The following is a 27,135-nucleotide window of genomic DNA, read 5'->3' as shown; positions in this document are numbered from 1 at the left end:
ATTGCTTGAAGTGCTATATAAACCTAATAAATGAATTGTTCCTTCTAGCAGTGAGGTCTGTGTGTGCTGCAGGTTTTCTCTGTAGAGAAAATCCACCTCAGAGCATTAAGTCTTGCTAGCAGGACTTACCCTTGCAAGCACAGAATCCCACTGTGCCCATAAATACTTCCTCTCATTGACCAGAATTGCCAACCATAACATTCCCTTACCCATTTATAGGAGGTGCTGCTCACGGTATTAATATGACCATTAACACCCTTACTGTTTCTCCCACTAACATCTTGTGCCTATAAACAAGTTTTCCTATATTCTGTTCATTCCAGTGCCTACTGCAGCTGGAGCCACCTGATCTTTGAGGAGGTGATATTTTAAATGCTTCTAAAAACATTCACAATCATTTTAGATGTTTCAAGGTGATTTTGAATAGCAAAGTGATGTTGCTTTGAGAAATTCGGCAGTGTGACCTTTCATGCTTTAGAAACCTTTTATATTTTGGTTTATATTGCTTTCTTCTTTCAGCAGCAACGTGGAGGAAAAGAAAAGGAAGAAGAGAGAATCAAATACCCATGATAAAGAGCAGCCAGTAGTTGGAATATCAGCCTTTTGTTGCGTACCTCTTTGAGGCATGTGCTGCTTATGGGGCAGCTGCAGTGGGGCCAGGGGTGACTGGGGACAGTGAGAAGGAAGGAGCATTTGGGACAGAAGGGAAGATCTGATAGAGGGGAAAAGCACACGGGACTGAGGAATGGGGAAAGAGCTGATGGAAAAACACCCAAACACTGACCCTGAAGAACTTTCCTTTTGAATAACTTCATTCCTCTCATAAGGAGGGATGAACCGAGAGCACCAACACTGGGTGTGATCCTTGATGGCTTAACTCTGAGATCTTATTTTCTAATGTCGACCGCCTTCAGTAACCTTCATCTGACCTGACAGAGCACTGGTCCCCAGGGGATGATGCTGAAGGACCAAGGCATCAACTGCAACCACCCGAGACCGAGCCTGAGCTCACCTGGGCCTAAGTCTGACTGCAGTGTGTGGAGAGGGGACCTCTGGAAGACATTCAAGGTCCTGGGCTGCCAGCTTTTCAAAAGAGAACCAGGGATATTAAAATAAACTTCCAAAGTATTAGTTTCAAGGCAGCAAAAGTATGTTGTTGCCATACACTGGTTGCATGTGTGCCATATGTTGCCGTGTCCTGCAATCACCAGTGGCTCTGTGTCCTCCATGCTCCATGTCCTCCATGAAGATGCAATACAGACCCCAGGACAGGACTTTGGAAATGCATGCTCTGCAGAGAGCAGCACTGCTGAAAAATGCTATGTAAGAACCTATACACATACATATATTTATATCCCTTTGCGTGCATGCGTAACCTTGCTGTTTCTGCTACAGACCCTCCCACTACCTGCAAGTATCACACACATACCCCTTGGGAGCCCATGGGGGCTGTAGTGTTTAACAGAGGGGGATTTATCACCTTCTTTAATACCTAAGGAAAAGACTAATACTATTTTCTAAAGTACTGCATTGTTTTCAGGCTCAGCTCTATCGCTTTTAATATTTTATACATGTGAATGTGATGTACCGCAATGAAAATACCCTTACATCTTTTTCCAGTAAGTGCATCTATCAAAACAAGGAGCGATGTCAAATGATAGAGAGGAGCTCTGGGTCTGGAAGGAAAATGCATAAAAGATGAAGCGCTATTTATGTTGCTCGTGCATGCAAAAGAAAAGGAAAGAAGAAAAACCCAACAGCCCTCCTACATTAAAGCTCTCAAAGCTACAAAGTAAATCAGCCGACATGTGGCTTCTGTGCTTGTGCATTAGGATCCAGGCTTTAATTACAGATCCCGTTGTCTTTGCAGAGAAATCCCCTTTGTTTTGCTACTGGAGCTGATAAGGGTGAGGAAGAGTGGGAGTGCAGGGGACTCGTTCCTGGGGCACAGGGACACTTTTGGACCCAAATCTCGCCTTATTTCTGTTCCCCAGCTATGCTGCCTCGTGCCATCATAGCTGGGGTCAGTCCAACAGCAGCCTGTGATACTGATACCTAAGGGAAGTTTGCGTGACCATCTGTAAGCACAGGGCAGAGCCGGCATGTTGGGCAGCTCGGAGAGCAGAAAATCACAGCACTGCTCACCAGGATGTGCTGGTGTTCCTGAGCTGGAGCCGGTGTCTCTACCAGGAGCAATATGCATGCATTAGCACAATGGAGAGGGCTAATTTACCCTAAGCTCAGCAGTTAAACTGCTTTAGGGCTCACAGAGGGCTACTTCAGGTCTCTCTTCAAGCCAGATTTCTGCTTAGCAGTTGTTCTGCAGGTGGGCGCCATCCATTTTGTGCTCAGCGAGGAGGCAGGGTGGTGAGCCTTGGGGAAATAACAAAATGAGAAACATGCAGAGGCAGCCTTCCTCATGCATTTCCTAGTCTAAAAGTGGAGTCCGAAGCTGAGAGTCAGCCCCAATATGTAATCCCTCCACTGCAGAGCAACTCAACACCAGGAGCTGGAACCTTGACAGGCACAAACAAGAGAGTTTCATTAACTTTGTGTTTCCTTTCTGCTAATAAGCCAGGCTGTGGATCCTCTGACTCAAACAGAGCATTTTTGCAGCAGGGGGTAGGCCGGGGTAGGTGTGGAGCCCTGGACAGGAACCAAGAGCTGGCAAGACACCAGGAAAATATCTACTCATCCTCACTGCCTTCGGTGCAGCTATTCTAACTTATCCCAACTGATGATCTGTCCCTGGAGTCACAAGGAGCATTTGAACAATGCTTTCAAACGTAGGGTATAGATTTTGGGTCGCCCCGCGTGGAGCCAGGAGTTGGACTCGATGATCCTTTGTGGGTCATTGAGGTGGCTGTGGGAGCGTGCACCACGGATGTGGGAGCTGCGTGCTGCGGCACGGCGTGTGAGTCACACAGGGTACGTGTCTTACATAACCCTACACACGTTTTTGGAGCACACTGCAGCTCAAAGGGCTGCCAGGAGTCCTGACAGGGCTGGGGAGGAGCAAACAGCAGAAAGAAAAGGCTGCTTTTCCTTTGCTGCCTTAAGTATGGACCCCTCTGGTGCAGGAGGCCACACAGGGCTGGAGGTCCTGCAGAGCAAAGCTCCCACTGGAGCAGGGACTTCACCTCATCCTCACAGCCTGCTCAGCTTTATCACAGGCGCAGGATTTTAGGATAGAGGTTGAAACCTATAAGGCAGGTTCCCAATGGTGCTTCCTCCATGCACAGGCACCCTAACCCTAACCCTAACCCTAACCCTCCCCTGCAGAGCTGACAGGAGACCAAGAGAATCCTCTCTTCTCACAGTCCAGGTGCTGCTGCTATGTGCCTTGTCTCACTGCAAAGCTGGAGCCGTGGTGTCTCCTCCTCACTGAGCAGTGAATCTTTATTTGGTACACGAGTGTCAACAGGTGTTGTGAGGAGAAGAGGGACGAGGGGATATCGGTGCAGCTGGAGGAAGTATTTATAGCTGCCTTTTATAAAAAACATATAGCTGACATCTCTGTTAACGTATGTAACGCAATCGGGAACCTGAGCTTCGCATGATCCCCTGGCTGCAGGATTTCCTGTGGAATCCTCTACCGGCCACAAGAAAACAAGCTAAAAATAAATGCATTAAAAATGACACACGTACTGGAACCCATTTGGCTTTTTCATAGTCTTATGCTGAGTTATTGTACTGCAATGGCACCTGTAGGACTGTGGGCTCTTTGGAGCACTAACAGGGATTTCTATTGCTCTCCATGAAAACTCTCTTCCCAGCAGGGCGTCTTGTTGCAGAATGAGCTACAAAAGGCCCAACCTCCATTAAATCCATTCGCTTATGAAACTGGAGACCTTGATGAACAACCTGCTAAGGGACAGGAGCCCCCAGTCCTCCTCCTTGCCCAGGAGATGGTCCCCTCCACAGGGTAAGGTTACGCTTCACTTTTGTCCCTATGCTTCAGTTCTGTTCTGCAAATAAGAGGAAGCTCTGAGCTGTCTTCAAGGAAGGCAGCAGAAGAAAAACACACCAAGAAAGCTATTATTTCTTTGGAAGTCATTTTCTCTTAAGAAGTCCTGCCTGCATTTGTTATTAATAATACAACACCCTGGATGTGTCAGAAAGGAGGAAAACACGTTTCCTGGTGGGATCTGCAGCCTCACAGACCCCGGCACTACAGCTGGCTTGTCATTTGCTGCTCAGAATTTCATTTCCTAATCAACACGTCTGTGAAATCACTGTGTTTTCAAAGTCTGGCTGCCACAGCTGCTGTGATCAAAGCCCGGAGGTGGGGCAGGGTGGGCAGAGGGAGGAGAAAGCCCAGGGAGCAGAGAGCTGAGACAAAGGGGTTTGATGCCGTCTCCATCTACGGCAAAGGATCATCCTCCCGTTTCCCACAGCCTCCACCCGCTGCCATGAAGGCTGTGCCTGTTCTGCAGGACGCCTGTTCCCTGCTGGCCCTGCCTGTTGTAGGGAGCAGCCTCATCGTGCACATGCATTACAGGGTGCGGGGCTGTAAGCTCACCCATCCCTGCACAGGCTACAGCTCATCGACACCTCCCATAGGATAACACCTTCCTATTCATAGACCGGGTGCTGCAGGAGCTGAATATTGTCCAAGGAGCCATTATTTGATCTCACTGTATGTCACCCCTCTCCCTGCCGCATCCACCCTCCGCCGGCAGATGGGGGGAGCGGAGCGGCGGCTCTGGTGCATGGGCGCCCCCTGGCGGCAGCGCCGGGACCGCGCAGCTCCGTGAGCCCCAGCCCTCGGTGGGGTGGTTCCGCGTGGGTTCCCTTGGGAAGGGGCTGGGTGTCCATCCTCGTTGTGCGATGGCCGCAAAGAGCAGCGTATCCTGATCCCAAGGAATGCACCTTGATCCGAGCGTGAGGACGGGTGTGAGCCGCTGAGCTCAAGGGAAGGCGGCTGCCGCCCCTCGTTGCCCCCGGCCAGCCCTGTTTGCTGCAGGTTGTGTCATGAGCGCGGCCGCTCCTTCCCATCCGGCTCGGCAGCACCTGCGGGTTTTCCTGCAGAACGGGTTTTGTGGCATTAATGATTGCGCTGCTGCTCTCTGCCTTCCACTCCCACCTCCCAGCACTGAAATGAAGGAACAAAGGAGGCGACGGTGTCATAAAAGACTGCGTAAAACAAAGAACCCGCTGTTGTTAATACCTTGCTCTCATGGAGCCCCACAGCTTCCCATCGAACATCACCAGGCACCCCCAGATAAGGCTGTAATGGCAGACAGGCAGCAGCTCACACCTCTCCTCCCACCGGGACACTGTTCCCCCTCGGTGACTCAGATCAAACCACTCCTCACCCCACCATGAACCACAGTGTCATGGTTTTGTAATGGTTGGCTTCAGCCACCACCTCATGGTGCAGAACTGAAGGCCCCTCCAGGCCCATGTTGGTGAGGATGCTCACAGGGCTGGCCGTTAGCTCCAGGGCATCTGGAGTCTTCACAAGTGGCTCTTGCTTCCCATATCACTTGTTTTGCCAAATTCACTGAATCATTAGGATTGGAAAATACCTCTAAGATCATCCAGTACCACCCTCCCAGCAGCAGAGATGGAGTGAAAAAGCCTCTTATGTTTTTACCTCATCTTTTCCTATGTGAACTACTTTGCTGACATCCTCTATGCCTGTCACTTTGTCTTATAGCAGTGATTCTTAAATTAGCAGCTCCCCGTCAGCGCAGGGATGGATAACATGCTTGTTTCCTCACATTTAAAGATGCCGGATGACTTCCTTAATGACACAGATACAAATCCAGGCTAACTCCATTGACGTCAGTGTTGCTGCCTGGGTTTTATTAGGAGCAGATCAATATAAAAATCAGTCAGGATCAAGCAAAACTTTGGAGCTGGTGATGCAAACACCCACACAGAGCTCCCAGTGCTGCTGCTCCCCTTACTTGCAATGTACAGCTGGTGCTCCCAGGACCCCAGCCTCAAACCAGAGCTTCTCTTTGCTTGATTTGTTCCTCTCTTGATAAGAAACTGCTGTGCATAACACGCATCTAATAACACAGCGATAAGATTAGAAGTCAAATAAACTTCACTCTCCACCCGCAGCCTTGGAAAACAACAGGCCGAGAGCTGGATCAGGTCTGCAGCCTCTCCCCCGCCTTGCAGGGCTGCTGGTGTTCAAGGGCAGCTCCAACACGGTGCAGCCAAGTGACCTTAGAGCTGAGCAAGGGGAGAGCTGGGAGAGGCACTGCCTGCCCCGCCACGCACCTTGCTGGCCATGCACCTTGCTGGCCATGCACCTTGCTGGCCATGCACCTTGCTGATCCCAGCCTTCACCCCATGCTGTTCCACCACTACAGACTTGTGCGGCCCAAGGAGCAGCATGATTGTCTTCAGCAGGTTAACACCACCATCAGCCCACCAAGCACGTAACTAATCAATGCCAGTGGCTCCAACAAGATTATATAACCGAAGCTGAAAGCGAAGCACGCAAACAGCATTTCACAGATAAGGCTTTAAGGAGTGATGTTTTCAAGGTGCTTTTTATTGTCTTTCCCTTTGGGTTTTCTGTTCCGCATCTTCATGGTTCAGTGGTGTGACTGAATGCCAAGAGTTGACTCTCAGCAACAGCCCCCCAAGGCTCTTTTGGGGTAATTAGAGAAGAAAACATCTGTCATGCTTTGCAAGACCCATCGGATGGTCAGCAACTTCTGTTTCTTCCATCCCTGACACTGTTTTCTGGGAATGCAGAATTGCTGTGATCTTTATTGCAGCACAGCAGCCATCATATAGAAGGGTTATGGATCACTGTTAACTCCTGCTCTGCACTATCTCTTCTCTCAGGCATCAAGGTGCAGAACTTGCACAACTGGAACACTCCCATGTGCTAAGCGTCATTTCATCAGATACAAACCAGCTTGTTGGACTTTACAGTCTATCAGCAGAGCAACAAACCAGCTGAGTTGGAGACATTGGTGGAGACTGGGATCTCCTGGAGAGCACTGCGACCCAACAAGAAACTCTGAACCTTGTGCATGAGGATGAGGTGAGGACACGAGCTCACATGAGCATTAGGCTCTAGGTGATAGAAATTAAGGCAGTTTTACCTCTTATATACACAACAGCCATCAGGATTTCACACTGTGGTTGAAGCTTTTTTCACCTGCAATACTGCTGTGCTGAGCAGCCCATCAGAAGCACTAACAAAACAAGCTCTCATTGTCATTAACTGGTGGAATCCCTGATTACGTGAGATGGAAACATCAATGCAGACATGAAGATATGGCACTGTGCTGCACTTCCAACCAGGGATGTCTTAGAACATTAGAACTATTAGGGTACAGCTTTATAGCACACTTAATCTGACCTACCTGTGGGCTGCTAAAAGGAGGCTGCTTTCACTCACTGTATTCCCCCTCCATCTGTTGACCATCATACAGCTTCGTTATGATTTCATCCATTCACTAATCCCAGGGAAAGCTGCTTTTAGAGTTTATTTCCTAATTCCCTTCTGGAGGTCAATGGGTCTGGAGTGGGAAGAGATCAATCTCCTTTAGTGGCTGCCTACAATTACAATCAAATCTGTTTCGATGCAAAAGCAGCTACACCCTGACAGGGGCTTTACCATATACCAAGTGGTTGTGGCCACCATGGCACCAGCCCTGCTTTAAACTGCCAGTCACACTCAGGACAGGAGATATCTGGCTCAGCAAAGCCACATCTGCAACTGTCAGTGTGGATCAAGTGATTACGCTGGTGAATGACCCTGCCCCACACCCACTAGGAGTCAGGCTCCACTAATTCTGCTGGAGCTGCCCGTCCTGCAGAGAACATGAAGACCAGGATGAAACTCCATTGCAAACCAGGCAGCATCATTAACTGTTTCCTTTTGTCACCACCCCTGCAGGACGAGCCTATTGCTTTTATGAAAGTAATAGATCCCAGTCTCTTAATTGCTACCTACGTTAACCAAAAATTGCTCGTATAATTTGCTACCACAGTAGCAGGCAAAAATCATTAGCTCTGCAATAGCTGCCCTCTAATACATGGAGCTGTGTTTCAGCTCTGCTTTCCACACCCAGCTCCAGCACAGCAGGCAAAACGCTGCTATTGATGTGCTCCCAGCTGTCACACAATACAGGTGTGTGCCTGGCCCAGGAAGGAGAAATACCCTCTGGGAAGGTCACACAGGATTATTAGTAACTCACCTTCCATGTTCCTAATTGTCAGTTGTTAGACCTGTTATTATTGAGATACAGGAACAAGCTCTTTAAGACTAAAGTCTAAACCTAAGACAAAACTCTTACCCTCAGCGTGTCTTTGGTCCATGATAATTCCTTATCACACCCATTCTGCAATGCTTATCATCCCACCAGGGAAGTTGCACCCAGTTGTGTAAATGCTTGGAAAATAAAACAAAGCTGAGGCAGGAGTGAAGACTGACCAAAACCAAATCCTTTATTTCCTTAACTGTATAAATGTGCTCCAAGTAGGTGTCCAACACAAGTTAGAAAACAGAACAGAACATGCCATTCGCAAACTAGATCAGTTCGTTGATGTGCTGACTCCTTGGAATTAGGCTTAGTTACACAAGACCAGTCACAGTAAAAAGATACATTTTAGAGTACAAAGAGTAGCAGGATGTTAAGCCATTTCAGTTTGTGCACATACAAGTCACACTTCTGGCAGAAAACGCAGAGAAGTTACGCTGGAAGCTACGTTGCGTCACTTTAAATGGCATCAATATCAATATCATCATCTTTATTGTTTGCAGGCTTCACAGTTTCAACTTTAGGTACACTGGCAGTTGTAGAGTAAACCACCTGTGGAGACATGAAATGCACCTTTACTAGTGCTGGCAGGCAGCGGGCATCATACCTGAGTTCTGCTTTAACACTGCATGGATGAATATCTACATGCTCTACAGTTCCCCTTGTCTACCAACAACAGTGCTCAGCATGTTCCAAATACAGTGCCCAACAGCTTCCCATATGAGACCATTACCTGTGTATGTTGAGCCCTCATTGAGGCCCAACAATCAGCTTGATATAACTAACAGATTAACCTAAGGCCTAAGCTGTGCAGAAGAACATCCATTTCTCCTTTAGTTAACCTCTCTAACACACAAGCACAAGGCTCTTGTAAAAGCTTTCACGCTTCCCCACATCAATGGCAATACATCAAGTGTGCTACTCCGTAGTGCACCAAGACTGGAGCACAGAGGGCTCTCAAGTTGTTCAGTAAGAAGAAATAAGCCTTACCTCTATGTTTTCATCTTCATCCTCTTCTTCATTTCCGGAAGATTCTTCTTCAGCTTCCTTCAGCCATTTAATAAATGGTTCTGCTTTGACACGGATTTCTTTGGCAAGCTCCTTTGAAACATATTTCTTTGAGGCCTGAAAAACAGAAGGACATTCTGCTTAAAACACCAAAGAAATTTTATCAGGTCACAGTAAACACAGCATTGCCAAACCTCACCCCACCAGCTTCAACAGGCTGTTACTGGGACATCTGTTTCTCCTGAGAACTGAAGCCTCAGGACTTGCAAAATCCACATCAAGTCTTACCAGAACAATGAGATGAGGTGCCCTGTGCTACATTCAAATACAAAGCAGGTAGAGCACAAAACATTTTTCCCCTTTACCTTTTCTGCCCAGCCAAGGATGACCTCTTCTTCTAGAAGATCTGCATCATACATCTCCTTCAAAATATGTGGGATTTTAGAAATAAGCTGAGTCTGATGCATGGCTACCACACACTCAAAGCCATGGAGAAGGTACCTCTGAGCTTTCTTGTTATTGTGGCAGAACTAGAGTTGGGATAGAAGAGCAGATAAATTAGACTTTTTCCCCCTCTGCAGGATCTTAACTCTCCAAGACAGCAGTTTACAGCTTTATCACCCCTCCCAGTTTTCCCTAGTTAGTAAGTACTGGTTAAAAAATGACAAGTCATCTTCCCACAGTAGCAAACAATCCAGAACCAAGCAAGTAGTTATCAAAGAAACCAGAAGAGCCATTGCACTGGGTACAGAACAAGAGACCGCTTACACGAAGGAAGTGACGCCTGTATTTCCTTATCTGTTCACGAATCTTCTCATCAAAAAGGACTTCAGTCAGAACTAGAGGGCCCATAGCCTTGACATCCAGTCTCTCTGCTTCTGCTACAATGTCCTTGTCAGAAGAATCAATGACACCTTCTTCCTTCTTTTTCTACAAGACAGGAAGGGAATGTTTTAAAGCTACTGAAGACTCCATTACTGTTCTACCAAGAGTCCCAGCTAACAGTGGAAGCAGTACTTCTGTAGCAGCTTCATCTCTAGGATGGAAAGACTTTTAGGGAAGAAACAGCTCATTCTTCATCTCCTTATGAGCATTTTTACATACACTCACCTTCACAAAATCGAACAGTATGTTGACTCTTTCTTCCACTGTTCTTTCCAAGTCTTCACTAAGTGTGAGGTTCTTTGCATGGTCACTGATTTCATCCATTCTGCGCCTTTGGGCTTCTTCTGTTGTGTCTTCACCCCAGTCATCATCATCCTCTTCCTCCTTAAGAGTAAACATGTCCAAGAGATTCATACAGTTCTACCACAAGCTTACTAAAAACTGAATGCTGTCTCTAGATACAGATCTGAGAGATAGTCAAGTATTTCTGACTCTTCCCTATAGAAGCACGGCTCATTCTATAACTACATGTCACAAAAATGGATAAAGCCAGTGCAGAAGTTATGTTAATAAACACACTTTTACAGTCAGTTCTGAGGTTACTTTCAAGCACTGCCTCACCACTACCTATAACAGCCATTTAGGTATGATCCAGCCCTCTTGAGGAATAAAGAGGATGTAACATGTACTTAGCAAGGAACATACATGCTGAAGAGTTACTATGGGGGAGATGCAGCGCTGCTTCTACTCCAGTTGCAAGTTTCTGTATATATAGTATAATATAGTAAAATATAGTAAAACTCTGATGCAGTGCTGACTAACAGGGAGTGATTTTCAGTTTTAAATCCAAGTAAAACACCACACATCCTCATCTCCCCACTTTTCCTTCTACTTACCACAACCTGTGGAGGAGTAATCTCCTCTGGTGGTGGAGGTGGAGGTGTGTCATTGCTGGACACAGAACCATTTTCTTTGTCCTTGCCTTTTCTATTTTTCTTCTCCTTCTCTTTCTTCCCTGTACCAGTGTCACCACTTTCTGAAAATGAACTTTAGTGTATTAGCTTTATTTCATGAACTCCCTGTGCTACTGCACTGCTGCTCAACTCCCAAGGGAAACTGATGTAGTTTTTATATCAGCAGCAGGTTATGTGTGCTTACTGCTCTGAATATGTATGAGAAAGCATACACTGTTCAGAAAAAAAATCCACGGTTCTAGCAAAGTCCAGTTTCTCATTACACTCTAAGGATGTACAAGTCTATATAACAAGCGACCTCACAAAGCAGAGATCCCCGGAATAGGTTGGACTTTTCTAATTTAGCAAGCTTAAATTGCAGCAGGCAACCAAATGCTTACTACAGAGTGTTGCTTGCACAGAGGAAGTTGTCCACTTCAGTCCACTTTTATTATATGGCTTTTACTTCCTATCCTTCTGCTTCACGCTGACTTAACCAGCAATCAGCAGTGAGCAGCTGCTGACTAACTTCCTAGCAAGTTTGGTCCTGTCTAAGCAAATAAAATTCTTCAGATATTTCTACCTGAGCAGCCAGATCTCTTGAATCCTCCTCTTCACACTTAAACTATGAACAAAGCTACTTTCCCCCCAGCCCACTACCACGCTAGCAGCATACCATGGCATTCTTACAGTTTACTCAGAAATGAGCTGTTTGTTTGTCTACTCAATTAACACACTGGAAAAAATTCCTTTTTAATCATCTCCCTCTCCCCACAAATAAGGGGGCATGCACTTACCAGGTGGGTTTTTGAGAATGAATGTGCAGAGTTTATGGTTTGTGTCAAGCATGCCTCGATAGCCACAGGCTTTGCAAGAGTTGCCTATAGTTTGTTTCTTAGGATTGACATGCTGTAAGAAAGAACAAACTCCAGTAAAAATACAAATCAGATACACATTAAAGCCTACATCTGGTATTTACCTTGTAATCTCCTAGGATTAAGTCAGGCTTTCATTAGCCCTAACAGAACTTGAGTTTAAACAAGCAATTTAGCCAATTTTTGAACCACTGTAAACCTACAGCCTGGGTTGAGCAAGAAATCAGATCTCTCTGAATTGCTATTCCAGTCAGCTTTTAAAACCCCACACCACTTCCACAAACCCTGAACACAGTGCTTCTGTACTGTGCTGTTACCATTCATACAGATAGAGAGATCAGACAGATCTACTCACCAGATCAGTTTCAGGATTCTCACACTCAGGACAGAGAACAAATTTTTTAATGAATCCATCCAACATGTCTTGCAGCTTATTCGCCTCATGAGATCCATTGACAATGTAACGGTCATTCTTAACATCAAACTGGGTCTGTGCTCCCAGCTCACAACCAAAAAATTTGGTAGGATCTGCAATAAAATAAAATAACCACCAATGCCTTTAAGTTTTCTTTGTTAATTGAAAATAAATATCAAGTAAATATGCCACTGCTGCTGTCTCCTATTTCCCCCTTATTTTTTTTCCTAACAAAACTTGAAAAAAAAATACTTGCACTTCAAATGAAAGTGAAAGCATTAAATGAAGTTAAAACCACACTGCACAGAGTACTTACACGTTGGAGGCCGATTAAGCGCCTTTGCAACGTCAACCATGTTGACTATAACCGTCTTTATTCCATTTCCTTTGCCCTCAACCTTTAAAAAACAAAACCAAGTCTTAAGTTAGAAAGACCACAGCAGCCCAACCCAGCATGTATTTCCCATCTGACTACACTTAAGTTCTGTTTTGAATGTTCTACTTCAGAGGCATTAATGTACAATTAGTTCAGACAGAAAGATGCAGACATCTGCTCCCTATGATTGGCTGGGGTTGATATCATTACCTCCATTCCTTTATATAGAAAGCAACCAATGTGAAACCCTATCTACTTATCACTAATAGCTATTAAGTTACCTTGGCAATCAGACGGGGCATTTTGTAGCGATAGAACTGATCTGAAACACTGCGGTTGACGTTGACAGACATTTTGCCTTATTAGTAGCTTTATCAATAAGATGAAGAGATCTTTGATTGCAGTTTTTTGGTATCTTCTGTCTGGAGAAGACGGGATGACATAAACGACTGCAAGAGTTCTCGGTCTCTGACATGAAAAAATTTTCGCCACTGAGGCTGTAAGGTTCTTGCTTGTATGCTATGTTTCCCCAATACAGGTACCAGTGGCTGCGCAACAGCTCTGCAAACATCAACAGACAGAAAAGCAATAAGTTCATTGTAACATACACCAATAAAATCTTGCAATGCAGCTATACAAGGAACTATATTTATGGGTAGGGAAACTAAGTTCATTATTATATACCATTCTTCAGCCTGTGAAGCTGAAGACAATAGCCCTGAACTGCACTGCTGAATAGCTTTTCCTCACCTACACTACAGAACTTTAAGTTCTCTTCTACCTTACTCCCTAAAAAACAATGGGTAAATGAACAGTATTTTCTGTACAATTAACTCGCAAGACAGCTGTGATCAGTAAGAAAAGGAACACTGGCCGATTAATGAAGTCCAAGGGCTCTTACACTAAGGTCATGTGGTACGGTCCACGCTAAAGTGGAAAGGGAAGTGGGAGAAGAACACCAGACTCAATTTCTGCATCATCACATGAACCTATTAAATAAACTGCGGATTGTCAGAAAGCTGAGAAATATCCCTAAGTTGAAGCAGCAGCAATCCACAGTCCAATAGTACTATTACGTGGCTTACCAGTTTTCTGGCTCGGAGAGGAAAATTAGGTGATACTCCCTCTCACTTACAGGTTCTCATAGCAGCTTCTGTGGAGTTTTGACTTAATAATAAGCCTGATAAATCCTGACATAAACTGCTTCACTATAGAAAGCCTAGCAGCGCAGAGAGGTACAGAGCAGTGCAACAGCTTCTCCAGTTCATTTTTTTTCTCGGGGGAAGGAGGATGAATCCTGTTATTAAAGTTGCCTTAAGCAGTATTTACATATTTAAATAAACATGCGCCCCTGTAATCAGATCTAAGGTTACGTAAGCCACAACTGGTTGACTAGGCTGGCAGCCCAGCCTGCAGCGTGCTCACTTTGACACGTCACCGTGTTATCGTTAATGACACACGAGTGTTGACACATTAAAACAGACTCCTCCATGTTCCTGTGTAAGAGTGCCATTCTGTGCTCTGTTCAGGTTTACAAATCCTTCCACGAGGAGCAAACAGATTATGTGTACACTATGTATTATGTATTAGTCCCAACACAGCTTTACCCTTCTTCAGCACAAGCCGTCCTTCCTCAGAGTGGCTAAAAAAGAGCCCCCATGTGACCCGACCATGTGCCTGAGAAGCGCTGAGGAAGCAGTATGAGGAAGCAGTACCTCTGTGAGCTCGCAGAGCTAACGTGTCGCTTCCCCTCCTTCCAGCTCACGGCTTCTATCTGCGGGCTGCAGCTCCCTCCCCTGCTCCCTGGGACTCCTCCTCCCAAGCAAGCAACCCTCCCCCCCCCCAATATGCCGCACACAGAGTGGGGGAAAAAAAAAAAGAAGAGGGAGGGCAGAGCGCTCAGCAACACTCCCCGCCCCAATCGGGCCCGTGATGAGTCATAAATGCAGCAATTAAGCACTGACTCAGCCCCGGAATAGACCGGGGGGAACCTCCAACTGCGCATGCGTTCCCCAGCTCTAAAGTGGGGGGGGGGGGGATGCTCCTGTTGCTCTTCTCCCCCCATTTCCCCCCATTCCCCCCCGCTGTGGATCATTGTCCCCCTCCCCCCTCAGCCTGTATCTGCGCCACAGCTCCAACCCCCACAACCGCCCACAGCGCGGGGAGGCGCGGCCCGGCCGCCGCCATCTTGTCTCGTCGCATGGCGCAGGGGGGGGGGGGAAATATCGAGTGAAAAATAAAAAATAACGCTAAACAGCCACCGGGAACATCAAACCAACGATGGTAAGAGGTTAATGTGTCAACTCTTATCTCCTTCTCCTTCCTGGCGGGTCCCTGGTACGGCTCCTCACAGCCGCCCGTCCACCAACGGCCGCCCCAGCCCAGCCCAGCCCGCTCGCCCCTTCCCAAGGCCCAACCACCCGCTCCACCTCCACCCCCACACTCACCGTTTTCGTCCAATAAAGACATAAACCCAACGCTGCTCGCCCTGGGCTGCGATGAAGCCGAGTGTGCGATGAGAACGAGGCCGTGCGGCGCTTATAATCCGGCCGGGGGGAGGAGGCGGAGGCGGACGCCGCAGCCTCCGTGTCCGGGCGTCCTGTGACGGGCTTTATGAGCAGGGACAGCAATGCCGGACAATCTGAGGAGGAGACACAACCAGGGGCATCGTCAGCGCCGGATCCTGAGAGGAAAGGGAGGAGGAGGAGGAGGAAGGGGGAGAAGAGGGAAGGGGGGGGAGGGAGCTGCGGCGGCGGGCGCGCAGCTCGGGCAGAAGGGGGCGGTTGATGGGACCCCAGCAATGGCCGCCCCGTACTCACCTCTAGAATGTTCTCGCTCTGACTGAACAACGCCAAAGCTGGGATCAATCAGCCAGCGGCACGCCCCGCCTCCCCAGTCTTTCCATTGGCTCGCCGCTCGCCCTGGGATGAATCTATTGGCTCAGGGCCCTCCGTTCCTCTCTTTTATTGGTCAAAGCCGCTATCGATCAATCCACCCCTCGTCTCGCTTCCCTCCCCCCCCCACCCCCCCAGTGCCCCAAAGGACATCGCGTCTACAGCGGCCGGGTCTCGCGAGACTGCGCGGGATGGCGCTGCGGGGAGCGGCGGGCGCGGGGCTCAGTCAGGGCGGGGGGTCGGGGCTGAGGGGGGTGGCCGCTTCGCTCTCCTGCTGCTGAGGGGCCAACCCTGCCCTCAGCCCCTCTGCTGGGACCCTACCTGGCCTTGTGTATACCTCGAAGCTATGAGCTTTTGGGGCCTTCCCCTTTATTATTTTCCAGTCTTCTGCCTTCCCATACAATGAGAATTACGTATTTTGGATGGTTCCAAACATTCAAGGGGCAAAAAGCTTCTGAAAACTCAATCATTAAGGTTGGAAAAGGCCACTAAGATCATCTAAATCAGCCCTGCCCCATCACCTACTAAGTGTCCTTCACAACCAACCCTCCATCAGCTCTTAGTGCTTTAAGGACTGCCAGGCAGCGCCACAAGGCCCCAGTTCCTATGGCTGTGTCTTACAGCAGATATACAGCTGAGGAATATGATTTAGCCTGGAAGTATTGGTGATGGTTGGACTAGATGATCTTCTTTTCCAAACTTGATAATTCTGTGATTCTGTGATATTCTTCACCATCTTCCTACAAGACCCTCCTACATCATCTGCATCATCACTGCTGCCCTACTTATAGGTTTCCTTTCAGCCCATGCGATAGCACATCCTTGTAGGCAGGATGATGTCCTGTAAAACACTTTGTAAGCCTGGTTTGGACTTGGAGCTACTGAAAAATGTAACAGGTTATTTTAAATGCTTCCTTGAGAAACACACAGCAGCGCCTCTTTAAACATGAGAAAGAGGGTTAGTGCGAAACAAGGGAATAACTCTCCCAAGGATATGAGGTTTGGCAGTTATCACGAGGGGAAAAAATCATCATAAAGATGTGGGAGGCAAGAAAAGCACAGCAGGAACTCCTTAGCTGTAAAAATATGCAGCGTGCATAACTTACTAAATGCCTCCTTTCTGTGGCTTTACTGACATGCTACTACACCTCTGAGGTTAATAAATTGCAAGTGTTAAAGCATATTGCTGCCAACACCACTTTATTGAACAGCAGAAGGGAAACGAGCCCCTGGAACTGGTGCTGCTTGACACCATGAATAACTGAGCAGTTATGATTAGTAGCGTAAAGAGGGATTTCTACAATTTGATGGTGCATAATCTGACATCAAGTTAAGAGTTACCTTTTCAGATGGTATCCGTACTGCCAAAAGCAGAACCCATGCAGGAAAGTTAGAATATACTCTCTTGCATTATAGAAAACAGACTACAATGGTAGATTATTGTCTCCTTGGTACCTAGCTTTTCCTTCCTGTTTGAAGGAAGTTTTCAGCAGTGGATATTAATTAGAGTGTGTGTTTCCTTATCACAGAAATGCTTTGTTGTAGCTCAGTTCAGCCTTGAGCTATGCAAGTTTGTTCTGTGCTGCCTTAGGTTTTATTAAAAATAGCAGAGCATCAATGCCTGTGATACAGCAGAACCATGATTCTATCCAAGAATTAATATCGTTACATGGTTGGCTATAAGCATAGCCTCTTTTCAGTACTCACTTGGTAACCTTGATCATGAAGAATAAGAGAGAGACATAGCCATTATTTACTAGCAGTTATTTTTGTTACTTCTGTATCTATGCAGAAGCACTAAAATATCCCAGCGTTTGGGTCTGTAAAAGGGCTCAGTGTTGTTCAGCTGATAGCAGAAGGCAAGCTCTGCCCCACATCTGCTTTCATCATCTCAGAAAACACCACAAAGCTCCCACTGCCCTCCTTTCTTTTGCAGTGTGTCTGTCTGTAAGAGAAGCGCCTCAGGAAAGAGAAGCAACCAGCTTTCTGCACAGAATATAAACTAGTGATTGATAGCTGTACATTTTAAGGGAGCTGGATATATTTTATATTTCTCATGGTGTTTCCTATCAGTTTGCACTGAGGGGGGTGAGTACAAGCTGAATGCAGGGTAGGAGGTATTGCTAAGGGGTTGGATGTTGAGACATCCATGATGACAGTATGAGATCCATGTGTTGGGTTACCTGCAGAACCTTATGCAGAACTATCTAACAGCTCACTGTGATGTTTTGAAGAGTAGGGGCGGCTTCTGAGGGCGTTGTTCCATCCAAATCTAAGGTGGGCAGAGCATCCTAACTCCATCTTGTTTGCTTGCTGGGATGCTCTTTCCTAAGCAAAAGTTTTCTATGACATACTGATATATCTGGAAAAACTAGCAAGCTTCTGAAACAGATGAGCAATACTCATTCATGTGTACTGCGAGAAGGGCTAACGTCTATTACCATGTGGTGCTGTCAGATTCCTGACCAGTGAATGTTCCTCAGTGACAGCCTGTTTTAAGTATGAATATTCTAACAAACCACTGAGAAACTGTACAACTCTTTGGGGTTGGCAGCTCCCCCGTGTCATCAGGCACACGTCTCTGGGTTTTAAGCAGTGCATGTCTTCAGCAGTGCATTAGAAAAGTGGTCTCACTCTCTTTGCTGTCTGGAATAACGTGATATTTCACCATGGTGAAAATTTCAAGATACTTTTTAACATGAGTGTGTGATTTGCTTGTTATTTTCACTCTTCTTGATCTCTCAATACTGTACTTCTACTTTTGGCATGGCACTTGTTTGGTCTGTGGGAGAAGTCTGTTGGGAATTTTACAATTAGTAGTTGTTTGGATGGAAGGATAAAATAAAGTATTCTTTTGAGCAAATCAAACCAGACTGTCTGTGTTGAAATTGGCATATAAACAAAGGCCAACTCACATGAATGAAAAGTGCAAATGGGATGGAAGTTCAGTCAGGAGCTGAAATCAACACGGTTTGGAGGTCTGTGATAAAGAGGTGCCCCCAACTTGTTGAGCTTTCTTTGTGTGTCAGCAGTGTTGTGTGATAGGGATTGGAGAAACCAGGTACTCCCGGTTTGGCCACGTAGCAGCTTTGGCTGCAGGCATAACTGGCAAACACCGGCATTATCCAGCAGTTGCATGCTTGTGGTTGACAAATCTGGCTGCTGACAGAATTGGATGTGGAAGATAAGGAGTCCTTAAGGAAAAGAGCTGCCAGCTGAAAACATGCTGTCAGAGCTGCCTGCCTTGTTCACTGTGCCCAGTAGCAAGCACTGCGTTTATCTTTCTGTGCTACTTGTCACAGTCAGCCTGCAGACATCAAAATCTATGCATGTGAGTTAATTCTCTCTTCCAGTAGCATTTCGGTGATTTACACTTTCATTTCCATTTCATAAAAAGAATTGCCAGGTCCTCTCCAGATGTTGTGTGCTTTGCCAGCATCTCCATATACATATTGTTGGTTGTGCTTTTTTTTTGGCTTGTGAAGGTCTGACAACCAGTGCTGTGATTATCAGCAGATAGAATCATAGAATCATTAAGGATGGAAAAGACCTCTAAATTCATCTACTTCAACCCCAACCCATCCCCACCATGCCCACTGATCATGTCCATGTTCCACGTCTCCATCCATGGTTCTCGAACATCTCCATGGGTGGTGATTCCACCACCTCCCTGGGCAGCTGTACCAATGCATCACCACTCTTTCTGAGAAGTTGTTCCTAATATCCAACCTGAACCTCCCCTGGCACAACTTAAGGCTGTTACCTCTCACCCTATCGCTATTGCATGGGGGAAGAGGCTGACCCCCACCTCATTACAGCCTCCTGTCAAGGAGTTGTAGAGCATGATAAGGTCTCCTCTGACCCTGCTTTTCTCCAGACTGAACAATCCCAGTTCCCTCAGCCCCTCCCCATAAGACTTGTGCTCCAGGCCCATCACAGCTTTGTTGTTCCTCTCTGGATGCACTCCAGAGCTTTGATATCTTTCTTGTAGTGAGGGGCCCAAAATGTTGACTCTTAAGTAGCAAAGAAAATATAGAGTGTTTAGAGTTTCCTACTGGCTTTCCACCATTCCTTGGAGGTGTGTGTTGTTGCCTCTGATTTTCAGATTCTATCTCCAGAACATCTTTCTTTGGAGACCTTAAGGTTCTCAATTCCTTTCTCTTGTGTGCAAAAACATGTGGCTACTGAACTGTTTTTAGGGGTCTGCACTACAGCTAGCATCTTGCTTTGCTGATCTCTTCTTCTCATTCAAGCATGGAGGAGTGTCTTGAAAAACAACACGAGGACATTGCTGGGAGAGCTGGAGTTTGGAGGCAGCACTGTGGCCCTGCTAGTGATTGTGTGTGTGCTTTTGCTGACAGATCTAGCAGAGGAGGAGGTGTCCCTGGTGTTTGTGCTGTAAGCAAAAGAAGGTTCTGCTTTAAAGGCAAAGGAGAGCTTTACTTTCTAGAACCAAACCTTTTGTTTGGCAAGGGGAGCAGTCATGTATTTGGGAACAAACAGCTAGAGAGACATGACAGACATTTTTTGGTCTCCAATGTCTGATTTTATTTCCCTTAAAGATTTACGTGTATTGTAACGTCAAAGGTATTTGCAGGGCACTGCAGGCTGGATAATGCTGAATTTGTGGGTTGCAATTTAGAATTTGCTGTTTGTTTGGTGTGTTTTGCCTTGAGTTTGAGTACAGCTGGTGCAGCTGCTTAATAAAAATACAGGGATTACCTTTTGTCAGGGAGCAATTAATGCATGACTACCATGAGGTGCCAAAGTCTTGAATGCTCCAGTGGTTTGCAGCTCTAATATTTATATTATGAATGCACATTATTTGCCAAACAGAAAAAAAATAAGAAAAAAAGAAAAGAAAGAAAACAGAAGCAGAAACTTTGTTCTGCAGTTTGTACATGCCAAGTATTTTGTATGCCTGGGCTATTACATAAACTAGTAACAATACCAAAAGAGATGATAACACACACTGTCACCAACCGTGTCTCACCATGCCCAGCCACCCACGTCTCACATACCTGAGTGTTGCTGGACTTGGAAGTACCCAATGGCTTCAGGAACAGATAGATGGAACTGAAGGTGCTCACAGACATCTTGCTTGTTTAAGAAACCAGGCTGAAAATACCCTTGAATACCTACTTCAAACATGGTGTTGATTGTAGAGCTCAGTGTGATTTTATTAACATAATGTAGGTTTTTCTTTTTGAAAACAAGCCAGGGGACACACCGAAAGCAGGACTTTCATACGGGAATGATACTGCCTTGAACTGTTTTTCACAGTCAGGTTTGGAAAGCTCTTAGAACACTGTTACGTCAGTGAATGTTCAAATGCACAATATAAGTGGAATTTTGCCTTGAAGAAATAGGAAAATAAAAATAAAAATCTTGTCTATATTGCTCATTTGGGAGCTTTTAACCCCAAGTAGTTATAGGAAATGATCTTCCAAAACATTTCCTGAAATGGGTGTTCTCATTCTCACAGAGCTGAAGGGATATGAAATAAATGCTTGTTAAATGGTTTGAGATTTGTATCTTTGTCCACATTCACATCTAGGAAACTGTAGCATCAACAGCTCGGTTCGGGTCGGTGGTGACTGTGAACATTTTGGTGCTGTAATTCTATCAGGACCTGATTTTAGGATTCCAGAATCATTGTGCACATATTAGAGAGCTCATTAGAGTAAGGCATTATTCATCCCTAGGGAGTCTGGTTTATTCTCTCCCTAGTGCCCTTGATGTGCCAGCTAAGCATTTTTTGCATTAGTAGTTTTAAGCACAGTAATATTTCTGCATCAGTGCCTGACGTAGCCATGGAGCAATTGAATAAACTGTAATTTGCTGCTGTGCTGTTCTCCCTGGATTTCTGTATTTGTTACACCTTCCTTGCACTAGCCTTGGAAAATGGCATTTATGAAAGCCACCCACTCTACCTCCTGTAAATGAAGAGATGCTCAGGTGGAACACACTGGCTGTTTTCAGTGTTGTTTTGCTGCACTGCAACCGGAGTTTGTTTTTAATCATTCTCATGAATGATTTACCGCTCTCTTTCTATCATGTTACTTTTTCATTGTTGCCTCCAGCAGGCAAAAGGCTTTCAAAGTGTTCTTTGGGGCTTAATGTATTGTTTGTCCTAGATATTGGGCATGACTTATTCAGAAATGTGTAATAAATACACAGCTCCACTCGTTGCTGCTTGTTTGCTCAGTAGACAGATTAATGGATGACTCGGTGATGGCTGAATACTCAGCTCAGAATGGTTCCCCATTCTGGATTAAGTTGTGGAGTGTGTGTGAATTCAGGTGGGATCTCTAAGGTCAGTTATCAATGTGAGCTTTTTCAGGTCCACGGAGTTGAACTGGTTTATACCATGGGATGATTTCCCTATTTAACTCAGCGTTTTTACTAGCAGTCTCTTTGTTCACTCACCCTCATAAGATACAACTTTTGTATCTGAAGATAAATACTTGTGAATGCTTATTTTTACCTTGTGAGTGGCTAGTTCTCTTGGCTACTAGTGCCTGCTGTGGCTAAAGAAGGCTTTTATTTTCCCTGCCTATTTGTTTTCCTGGTGTGCTGAGACAAGGAGTGCAGTGACACGGAGTTTTGATAGTTCAGCCTATCTGCTGTGATGGCAACTGCCGGTGAGAATTTGCACTCTGGATAATGTTTAGTAGCATTCACTTGATAAAACTCCTTTCTGCTTTATAGATAACTAATGCTGAATCTCAGCAGCAGTGCTGTTCCCATAGAATCCTGCAGTGAGCAGCTGATTCATCCACATGAAGCTTCCAGTGCCATCCTTTGCAGATCCAACAGTCCCATTGCTTTCTCTGCAGAGCCCTGAGCAGCGAGTCCCGCTGCATTCTGTAACCTGGGACGTGTTCAGGTGGAACAAGTGTTCAGGAGTGAACAATTTGGCCCATGCAGCTGCTCTGACAGTGTGCTAATTCTGGTGCATGGTGCGGCATATGCTATGACGCGTGCAGACAGATCGCTCACAGTTTGCTCAATTCCTGGAGCAGCAGGGAAACAGGCAAAGTGGCAGTGGGTGCCAAGTCACAATCTGCTAGCTAGATTGCTTGAGAATCAGCCCAGACCTCCTTGTCCACTGCTACAGAGTGAACTGCTCTCTAACATTCTCTGTTTCCTTACCAAAGGTCCTAAAGAGGCAGCTCTGTAGCTTTGGGTTGTGCCAGATTTGCCTGCTGTGATCCAGATCCACGGTGTTGTGTTTTCTGTAGTGACTCTAACCTACACACAGCTGCTTAGAGGTCTTTGGAAAACATAGCACTGGGGAGGTCAGTCTCCGTGCATACATGGACTTCGGGCAGGACTATTGCACCACAGGCTGTGCAATATATTCTTCCAACAAAGCCGTTAACAAGAATGAGTGAAGCAAAGGAGAGCTATTAGTCATGGGTTTCCCATAGCAATCTCTTCAATGGGCTGTTGGCTGCTGCGTCGAAAGAAAGAAGGAAAAATATTTGATTAAATAAAGTCATTTTACTGAGCCTTTACTCAGAACCAGCTAAACATGATCCATTCACTCTTACTGCTTTGGAAAGCTTAGCATGCATCAGTTGTACAAAAGAGCTATGCCAGAGCTGTGAAAAACCCTGCATGTCTTAACTACTCTCCTTCTTGCACCCTTCTTATTTCCCACTTATGTTAATCGTCTCAATCTTTTTATTGGTTCTGTCAGTGCTCACAGTCCAGGCTAAAGCATTAAGGACAGACAGCAGGGTTCTGTTCTTAAATCCTGCTTTGAAAACCAAACCTCTTTATAATACAGCTCTGGAAGAAACCCCTCTGTTGTTTATTTTGATTTGCCTTTTGGCTGTCCCTGGATGTCCAGTCATTGGTCAGGACCTCACTGGCTGAGTCCCAGCACACAGCAATTTGCAGCTACGTGTAAGTGACTTCAGTTCATTTTGGCCATATCTCTGCAGCATTCCCCAGAGCCAGCCATCTGCGTTTCAGCTGATCAGGGTGCAAGCTGAACTCTGACTTGTCTAGCTGAGCCTGCCAAGAAAAGCATTAGCTAAGCAGAAACAGCGTGTAGCTGAGGGCAAAGGTGAGAATGTATTAAGTATTCACATCTTGACACAGAAAGGATGCAGCTACAATCAAAATAGGGGAAAGGGGACCGGGCATACGCACAGCCACCTTATGTGACCCAGGAGTGTGTGCCACACTGCTTACTGAGAAAGGCTTCTTTGTGTATTGCACCTGCCTGCTTTGGCTGAGATGCAGAACAAATGCAAGAAACCCATCTATGTGGCCTTGATGACATTTTTCTGCTTCTTGGCACTGCTTTGCTGTGCTCAGAAAGGCCTTGAATGTGTTAGATTACATGTACCTCTCTGCTCCAGCCAGAGATGTTTGTGCAGCTGACTTTGCAGTTCCCCTTTCCCCAGCATGTAGCCTAGAGGGTAGGGAGGGTGTCTGAATGCTGCAGCACCTTTCTGAAAAGAGAATTCACTGTCAAATCACAGCTGGGAAACAGAATAAAGGGGCTGAAATTCTTCAACTGTTTTTATGAAGGGCTGGGAAGCAGAGGTGGGAGGGAGACCGGCTGCCTGATTCCTTATCGGGTAGCCTGACACTCTTTTTCTTGCTGACCTCTTCCTTTTTAGATTAGAGTTTGGCCACATGACCTGCATTTCTGGATGCTACCTTGAACATCACTGATGCAAGCCTTGCTCAAGCAGAAATCCTGCTGTGTCCATGAGTAGCCCTGAAAGAGACAGGACATCATTTCTTATCAGTCTTACAGGGAATGGTCTTATCAGAGTTCTTCAACTTCAGCTGGATTTGCACAGTCATTTCCTGTTCTGATGAAGTTTTGCCACTTAGATATATTCTGATATATTCTGTCTATTGCATACCCCCTCAATGCACTCTGTGGGCTGTTCAAATGGTCTTGGCTTCCAGTAACAAATAGACTTCTTTTCATACTGTTTTTCATATCTGTTTCTGCAGTGGCAAAGTGATTGGACTACACTCCTTGAGGCTGTGGGTCTGAACATTAGAGATGGTACTGGTCCTACAGATCCTTACATTTTGACAGCATTGGAAAGACTGAATTTACAGCTTGACTTCTATATCTACCAAATGTCCATTGCACAAAGCAGTTTTCTGGAGTGACTGGCCCCGATTATTGATTCAGCTGTATTTGGTGGGGTTGTTTTGTGGGAAAAAGTCTCTTCCTGGTCCTGCAGTGAACACAGGTCCAGCCAGGAAACAGCTTGAGCTTTGGCATAAGGTACTGCAGTCCTTCAGCAGTCCTGGCTGCTGATAGCGAGAGACAGTTCTAGCAACAGAGACTATTTGGAGTATAATGTTTATTTCCTTTAGTTACCCCTTGCTTTGGCGTCTATCAAAGACAACATCTGAGCCTGCTGACATGGCAGTAGCTTTGGTCACTTGAAAATTTGGGACTCGGTGGGCTTAAAACAACTCCCTTTGCTTGGGAAGACTGAGATGAGCCCCATGTGTCAGCTCCAGTCCCTTGTCTTAGTGGTTCTGACTGCGGAGTTTTAAAAGTTAAACAAGTCTTTTCTCTTTAGATCCTCTTCTTTCTTTCTTTTTCTTTGCTATCACATTCATTCTCATTCCAGCTTCCTAAGGGGAAAACCAAATGCTATTTGCAGTTCACGGCTGCACACTACATTTATTTTCTCGGTGCTTTTTTTTCAGTCTATGAACCCAGCCAACTAACTTCTTATCAGTATGACAGGCTGGGACTGTTGTCCTGGTGACCAGACTAGTTGCACTATCATCACGTACAGAAGGCAGCATACCTGTGGGTGTAGCTGTGTGTGCACATGATATGATAGTAAAGTTACTTGGATACATGAAATAAGATCCAGGTTGTGGTTTATCTATGTGAAAGATGAAGCAAAACCAAAATGGAGAACCATGCAAAGTTAATAACTGCAAAAGATGAAATGAGAATGTGAGTAGGAGTTGCAAATGCTCAGTTCTTCTCGGCATCTGGTCTGTGTACCAGCCATGTAGTGCATTTGTATTTGAGAGCTGCTTGCCCGCCAGCCTGCTGTCTCTTTGCCTTTTTGTCTTTTTCTACCCCTCCCACATTTCTCTCATTTCTTAGGTTTATGGATGTGTAAAAGAATAATGCTAGTAACACCTCTGAGTCACGCTTTTCACCCAAGCACACTATTCTTAATCCATTCGTATACACATTCCTGAAGAACATCAACTCCAACTCACCAGTTACTGATCTAGGTGAGTTATCAGATTGATTTGGTGGTGCGCTGTCATAGATGAGCTCCTAGAGTGCTAGAAAAAAGACCTGCTTTGAATGGCATACAATCCAAATGGAAGACAGAGGACAACAGATGGAAGGAGACAGATAAGGGAGCACAAAGAGACAGTGAGACGTCATTACTCAGCACATAGGCAATGGTGTCAGCACACCAGCTGCCTCACAATTTGGAAAGTTTTGCAGGCTACGCAGCATGTTCTTGTATTAGTGTAGTGGTACCTTCTGGTTCACTTAGATACTGGCAGCTTTCAGTCTTCACAGATAATGTGGGTTGGGGCAACCAACATTAAACCAGGTTCTGGCTTGGAGCTTACTAGGGGATAAGAGCATGTTCAGGTCCTTTGCCTGCTGGTTTCTGTGCAAAGGAAGGGCAGCCTTGTTGGACTCCCAGGTGGGACTTGGCCTTGAGGCTCGTGCACCCTATGTTGTATGTCACTGTGTTGTAGCTGTGGTTGCTGCAGGGAGAAAGTTTCCAGTTAATCCCAAACCCAGTTAATCTCCCATGGCTAATTGAGAGCTGAATAGGGTTGGTTTACTGTAAAAGCTTGCCTTTCTGAATACTTATTACCAGGTATACCTCCACAGACGCCATCAGAGTCCCGCACTAAACCCAAGGGGTATGTTAGTCAACAACATGACTCAGCCCCATGGCAGGGCTCCCAGTGGGAGATAGCACATCTGCTGGCTGCAGGATCACAGCCCTGCTGACTAAAAGGGAGAGGTTTAAGGATGCTGTGGGATGGAGCTTCTGCCATGTAAAATTCACGGTGCTCGCGGGGCATCTTAAATAAAACATTACTCTCCCTGAAAAAGACATGAAGTCTTCATTTTGTGCTTTAAAAAAAAGCAAAGAGAGGATATTTAAAGAATGAGAAGAAGGGAATATAGGGCTGTCTTGTGTGTGTTCCAGTCTGACACGACCCTGAATCTGCTCTTACAATAATTCTGCACTGGAATGACCCACACATATTGCCCATGAGGAACTGTAGTAGCAAGGGCAGTGTTGCTTTGGCTTAGAAGAGGACTCATGCTTTCTGATGAGCAGAAAAAAATCAGCTGCATTTCTCACCTCTGCAGTAGTTACTTCTTCTGAAGTACCTCCTTGAACTTCAGTAGCATAGTGCATGGTGCTGCTGGGTAACAGAGCAGAAGTGGACCAGCTCTCTTGCCATGGGACAGCTGATAACATGGTTCACCT

The 27,135-nt window shown here is 45.9% G+C and overlaps 1 protein-coding gene and 1 non-coding gene across 2 annotated transcripts; both read right to left on the bottom strand.

Moving 5' to 3' along the window:
* Positions 1-8,402: 8,402 nt before the first annotated feature.
* On the bottom strand, positions 8,403-15,698 carry EIF5 (eukaryotic translation initiation factor 5). Its single transcript, XM_015865659.1, has 12 exons — positions 15,572-15,698; positions 15,200-15,393; positions 13,034-13,313; positions 12,693-12,774; positions 12,317-12,489; positions 11,884-11,995; positions 11,030-11,169; positions 10,359-10,517; positions 10,017-10,178; positions 9,614-9,778; positions 9,231-9,365; positions 8,403-8,792 (listed from the first exon to the last, which is right to left on the bottom strand). Exons 3-12 carry the CDS (start codon positions 13,103-13,105, stop codon positions 8,700-8,702), a joined length of 1,293 nt encoding a protein of 430 aa, XP_015721145.1. The 5' UTR covers positions 13,106-13,313; positions 15,200-15,393; positions 15,572-15,698; the 3' UTR covers positions 8,403-8,699.
* Positions 11,379-11,502, bottom strand: LOC116653561. The gene has a single exon (XR_004307660.1). It is a non-coding gene; the product is annotated as a small nucleolar RNA SNORA28 (small nucleolar RNA).
* Positions 15,699-27,135: the final 11,437 nt, after the last annotated feature.

The sequence above is a fragment of the Coturnix japonica genome, chromosome 5 (assembly GCF_001577835.2).
Source record: "Coturnix japonica isolate 7356 chromosome 5, Coturnix japonica 2.1, whole genome shotgun sequence".
In the NCBI taxonomy this organism is placed as follows: domain Eukaryota; kingdom Metazoa; phylum Chordata; class Aves; order Galliformes; family Phasianidae; genus Coturnix; species Coturnix japonica.
The sequence above is the reverse complement of the archived record's forward strand: the minus strand, read 5'-3'. Positions and strand labels throughout refer to the sequence as shown.